Source organism: Polistes canadensis, unplaced genomic scaffold (genome assembly GCF_001313835.1).
Source record: "Polistes canadensis isolate GaletaPanama2010 unplaced genomic scaffold, ASM131383v1 scaffold_12, whole genome shotgun sequence".
NCBI lineage: Eukaryota > Metazoa > Arthropoda > Insecta > Hymenoptera > Vespidae > Polistes > Polistes canadensis.
Window position 1 is genome coordinate 1,301,485 of NW_014569559.1, and position 6,538 is coordinate 1,308,022.

The following is a 6,538-nucleotide window of genomic DNA, read 5'->3' on the forward strand; positions in this document are numbered from 1 at the left end:
ATATATATATATATATATATATACATATATATATATACATATAATATATACATATATGTATATATATATTTATTTAATTTATTTAAAAAATCGAATAAATTTATCGTACGTCGTAACGGAACGTCTGGTGAATATAATACGACTTAACAGAATTAAAAGAAGACGGTTTTTCGACCAACTACCATCATCATACCGAATTTGGCATATTCCAAGCTGTGGAGAATCGCGAGAGATTGTATTGTAAGATCTTTGCTCATTGATATAATATTATATTTGTAGAAATATTTGATCATATCTTTTATACGTTATAATAATTAAAATTATATTATTTTTATTTGAATTAATTATAGTGCGGCAGTGGGTCGCGGTGTAGAAGTGGGATGAGACGTCCTCAGCAAGAACAACAACAACAACAACATCATCATCATCATCATCATCATCAGAATCATCATAATCACAATCATCAGAATCATAATCATAATCATCATCAGCAACAAAACAATCAGCATCAATCTCATTATGGATCGGCAAGTCCAACGCGTTCGCGACAGTCCCACGATAAGGTAAAACCTTTCTTTCTTTTATTTTCTTCATTTTTTTATCTCTCTTATAAACAAGAAAACTAGGAAACACTTAAAAATGAGGGATAGAGTGAAGATAGGAACGCGAATTGTATGTCAAGGTCGCGTAAAAGTTACTGTCCTTTTTTATTTCTAATTTAATTTAATTGTATAAGCTTACGTATAATATATTTGGGTATACAGTAGAACCTCCCGTTATGTGAATTAATTATAAGTGTGTAATTATACGCGTGCAATAACTTCTCTAAGAGTTTAAGTATAGTTGTATTACTGTAATAGAAAAAAAATAGGATTAGTATAATATGACAAGAAGGAAGGAAAGGGATGTATTTGTTGCAGGGAGATGATAAAAATGTAGATTTAATCCAATTCCTAAAGTAGATGATCAATTACAAGGAAGATGTTTAAATAACAACTCTGTAAGATGATTTTTACTTCAAGAAAGTAAATAAATGATTTGATCAAATCCTTTAACTGTTTTAATGAAATGATGAAATATATAATATTGTTTAGATATTGTAAGTATTTATTTAGTAAACCGTGCATTATTAAATGTAGAGTAGATAATACAAGAATAGTCATTGAAAAAAACTACAAATTATTTATTCGAAATTAATTAACAAAAAAAAGCTGATATTTTGAAAAACAAAAAGTATACATTTTTAGTAAATAATAATGTCCATAGATTTTGATTATAAAACTGACTTGTTTATTTCATCTTTTCATTAACAATAAAACAATTAAAAAGATTTGATCAAATCATTTACTTTCTTCATGTAAAAAAACACTCCCAATAGTATTGTTATTTAAACATATTCCATGAATTGATCATTTACCTTAAAGATTTGATCAGATTTATATTTTCATCATTTCCCTGAGACGACACATTCATATAATGTAGATGTTCTACTAGTGTAACTCGAACAAGTCCTATATTGAAAGCTTCTAAAAAGGGAAAATATAGTTGAGATGATGGATAGGAAGTTTCGAGATGCACTGATCCGATGGATTTTTGAATGTAGGAACTTTGAAATGTCATATGCGAATAGTGACGTTGCATCCATCGTCGATCGTTGACCGTACGCTCACAGACAAACTACATCGGACGAGAATTTAACCAAGCTGGTCGGTCTCTCAGGACGAGTCCCGCCTTGCAAGAGTGAAGCGAGTCCTCGCAGGATCATTCCTTGGCCGTGGCAGAGGAGGAGGAACAGGAACAGGAACAGGTGGAGGAGGAGGTGGTGGTGGTGGTGGTGGAGGTTCAACAAAAGTTTTCGGTGCACGGCTAGACTTGATAGAATCTTATCAAGAAACTGGAGTACCTTACGTGGTTCATCGGCTCTGCAGCTACATCGAAACTCACGGATTCCAAAGTGCTGCGGTATTTCGTTTGTCCGGTGGTAGTCCACGCCTAGCTGAAAAATTGAGGACAGCTTTCGAAAGAAAAGGTGATGCAGATTTGGAAGTTGCAGCTTGCCCATCCACAGCAGCCACCCTTCTTCGACAGTACCTGAAAGAATTACCGCAACCCGTTGTACCGTCCACGTTGGTCGCGAGATTGTTAAATCTTCATAACAGTTAGTAAAAGGGTTTTTGATTATTGTTCAGGGTCAATCAAAAGTTTGTGAGTTTTATTGTATTATAAATTGCACATGTGTGGGATTGTTTTTTGTGTCAAATTTATATTTTGGAAAATGTTAAAAGAAAAACTAAAAAGATCCACGAACTTTTGATTCACTTTAAATATCTATTATTATATTATTATTATTATTCAATATTCAATTAATATGTATCGTTTTTTATACATTCGTGATCAAATATCACTGATCAATTGAATAGAGTGTTAGTTAATTACATTTGAACTGAACATATATATATATATATATAGTTAAAACTAATTTGAAAAGCAAATCGTTCAATCCATTTATTCCTAATTTTTGTATATGTGATTCAACTCTTGTTAATCATAATTATATAATATCTAGTTCTCATATAATAATCACATACAATTATTCAATTGATAAATTATTTTTGACGTTTGTTTCTTTTTTCTTTTCAACAACAGATGATTACTCAAATAATCACGAATCCTGGATTAAATCGACGAAGGAACTCCTGTCAACCCTCCCGTCCTCTCATTATCACTTACTCGGTTACTTGGCGATTTATTTAAGCAGATACGAAGCAAGACACGGACGCAGTGCTGGTGTATGCGGTGTATTCGCTCCTGTTATTTTACCTCACGTACCACCTGCGACCATACTTCTACGAGACATCCTTGTCGAGGCACACCTACTCTTTCCCGATTGGTAAGTTCCTGCAAATTTATCTTTTATCTATGGAATATATCTAAATTTAAAAGTGGGTTATATTAGAAGAGTGTGTTGGTTTGGTTATCGATACCAACAACAAGCTTTAACCATTTTCTCTGCAAATATTGTCCTTACGTAACTTCCTCTGTCTGTCTCTCTCTCTTCCTCTCTTTATTTTTATCTTTGAAACACAGAAAAGATAATAGAGAACCAACAATTCGATCGACCATTTAAATAAATCACAAATTATTTGGAATTCGTTTGAAAATAAAACATTGTAGAATAATATAATGCAATAAGAATCAATTATGTTTGTCATTTTGATTAATTAACTAAAAAAGTCGATAAATTATTGCTTCCTTTTTTTATTTTTTACTTTAACAGGAATATAAATTTTGTTTTATGATAATGAGGGATGGGACGGGGAACGGGTAACACGTTTTAAACTAAAAATAAAATGTTGTTATCATACGTTTGATAAAGAATATTGGGTGGTTATGTTATATAACCCGTAGACGAAAATATATATATATAGAAAATAATACCTTTTTTATAACTTTTCATAATTTTATTGTGAATATAGTTTTTATCCAACGATTTACCATGAGATATCGTGATCGGGGTGGTAACGTGATAGTTAAATCAAATCAATCATCGTTGTCCTTGTTTAAAAATCATTTAACTTAATCGTTCAAGTATATTTGAGGGTTATTAAACGCATTTACCTTTTTTAATTTTCTTTCCTCGTTTATGTTCGCATGGATGAATTATTATCGTCGTCGTTTGGTCCATTGACGCATGACTCCCTTCGATTTTTGCTTCTTACGTGACTCTCATATCGATCGGTTTTTTAAAAACGTACAATTACGAATCGATACTCGTATCCTTTATCGAGTATTCTTTCATTATTATTATTATTATTATTATTATTATAAAAAAAAAGATATAAACAAATCTTTCTTTAATATCCAATAGAATAAATAAATAAAATTAGTATTTTATTAATAAATTTATCTGACATCTTTTTTTTTCTTTATTATAAATTCAATTTTAATTAAAAAAATTATTTGTAAAGTGTTCTAATAAAAAAAAAAACAAATCTTCCTCTTTTATTAATTTATTTAATTAGATAAATATTATTTCTAATTGCGATACACACAAATGTTAAATCGATAGAAATTAAATAAGGTTTTAAATAAATGCGCATTGCAAGATTAAATCGAATAGTTTGATTAGAGTAATAATAAGGTAGATTGCATAAGAAAAAAAAAAAAAAAGGAAGAAAGAAATAGTCCGACGGTATCGATCAAATAGGTTTTCAACGAATGGTATGCCAATCGATCGTTAAAACTATACTACTTTGTATGGAATGCATTGAGGAATATCTAACCGAGATAATATAGCAAAACAATTCTATTTCCTTCTACCAAAGTATAATAACTAGTCTAACGTAATAATTGGATGAACTTTTGGCTAACATCTAACGTATTTTAACACGTGCATATCATAACGTAATGCATATATTTCGGTCATGCTCTGATCACGATTGCATTCGTGACAGAAATTCTCTCACACAAGAATATATATATAAATAAAACATTGAAATAAATGTGAATGTATATTTATGATTCATTTATTATACTATTTCGGTATTATAAATTAATACAAATATTTTTATATCATTCAATATATATTTTTAGATTAACAATTAATTATTTCTAATTACGTAATTAATAGTTTAATATTATATAAGATAATTGTGAGTGGTTTATTAGAATTTATAATTAATTATAATAGTAATAGAAGGAGTTTTAATGTTAATTGTATTAAACAATAGGAATTGTTGGCACGATTATAACGTTTGAGACTCGTAATGAATAAAATTGATTAATTTTAAGAGTGTCTCTCTGTGTCACCTCGTTACCATTGGCACGGAGCCTTTTGGTAGTCATGTTTCTCATTCGTATGAGGTCGATGAAACCGACAACAGCAAATTGTTAATGCGTTCTTTTTTCGATCGATTCAAACGAATAGGAAAAGGAAGGAAGAAAGTAAAAAAGGAATGAAGGAAGGAAGGAATGAATTCTTGCAAGACACGAATGAATGGTGTCACGAATATATATATATATGTATGTGTGTGTGTGAATTTTTTTTGCTATCTTTGCTATCTTTTTCTCGTCCTAGAAAAAAAGAATAATATATATATAAAAAGAAAAAAAAAATCTAATACGTTTTTCTTCCTAGTACGTCTCTCATTGCCAGAAGAAAAATGATTCCACGTTTAACAAGAGCAAATATCGTGGAAAATTTTCTCGAACGGTTTATATAGCACACAAGTTGTAATATCTACGTGAAAGAAATGATGTCATTGAAAATGTAATTATGTTTGGTTCGTTGGTTGGTTGGTTAATTTTTTTTCCCTTTTTCTTTTTTTAATTATTTTATATTATTTTTCTTTTCTTTTCTTTTTTTTTTTTTAATTTTTTCTCTTTCTTTTTCAAAGTATTCAGAAGGCCGAGGTACAGGAATGTTATTATAAGATCGGCCATGATTCCATGGTCAAAATGATTTGACCGGTTACAATTATATTAACCGATGTACGATTCATTATGATTTCCCGTAAGAACTCCTTCGACAGAGACACACACACACATACTTTTTATTACTATTTATTTATTTATTATTCATCGTGCATATGATACACCATGATTACTGATGACTTATCAAATAGTTCTTCTTCCTTACGTTGCATTAGTTGTTAAACGTTAATAGAATTAATTATAAATTTCGATTGGATTTATTTATGGTGTTATTCGCGTGTTAATATAGATAAAAGAAAACGTATAACAAGAAAATATTATTTCTTACATTGACAGATTAATTTTCTCTGATGGGGATAATTTAATATATTTAGGATTAAAATAGAAACGTTTAGATCTTGTTTGATCGATTAAATTGACACATTAAAGAAAAAGAGAACACGTATTATACATACACACACATACACTATGCTGTACGTAGCATGCATAATACAATTGATCGAAATTATTGAAATATCTAACGACAATTGATGTTCGATCGTTTGTAAATAAAAAAGAAACAAAAATAAATCAAAGTCACGTGCACGATTAATTATTAATATTACGTGTTAAAATATAACAATCATTATTATTTCATTTCTCATTCGTAATCATAACGTCAAAGTATATTACTCATCGTCTAGAGTATGCGACAAGCATTGAACAGAGAGAGAGAGAGAGAGAGAGAGAGAGAGAGAAAAAAAAAAAGAAAAGAATATAAAATTAGAATTAATAATAACTCGTTGCAACGTTAATGCACTTGTGCCAAGGTCTGGGAAACCTTTAAATTTAGAGAAAGGTCGATATATGTAGAGAGACACTTACATATATGCACACACATATATATATTCATTAGAACTTAGGATTAGAAAATTGTAAATGCGATTAGTTAACGATTTAGAGTATTACTTCAATTTAAAATCTATCTTACACGATAGAAAATCATATATATATATATATATATTACGATTAAATAGTAATATTTAAAAAATTATCTTTTATATTTAATTATCTCTTAAATATATAAAATATATATTTTCTTTTTAAAATTAAAACAGAGAAAGAG

General features: G+C 29.2%; 1 protein-coding gene across 1 annotated transcript in view; it reads left to right on the forward strand.

The window, feature by feature from the left end:
• Window positions 1–68: 68 nt before the first annotated feature.
• The window catches only part of LOC106793231 (protein FAM13A), a 22,029-nt gene continuing 15,559 nt past the window's right edge, over window positions 69–6,538 (forward strand). The window contains exons 1-4 of the mRNA XM_014760009.1: window positions 69–240; window positions 351–563; window positions 1,720–2,158; window positions 2,647–2,890. Coding sequence (XP_014615495.1) covers window positions 381–563; window positions 1,720–2,158; window positions 2,647–2,890 — 866 coding nt within the window. The 5' untranslated portion in view covers window positions 69–240; window positions 351–380. The remainder of the gene's footprint in view (window positions 241–350; window positions 564–1,719; window positions 2,159–2,646; window positions 2,891–6,538) is intronic.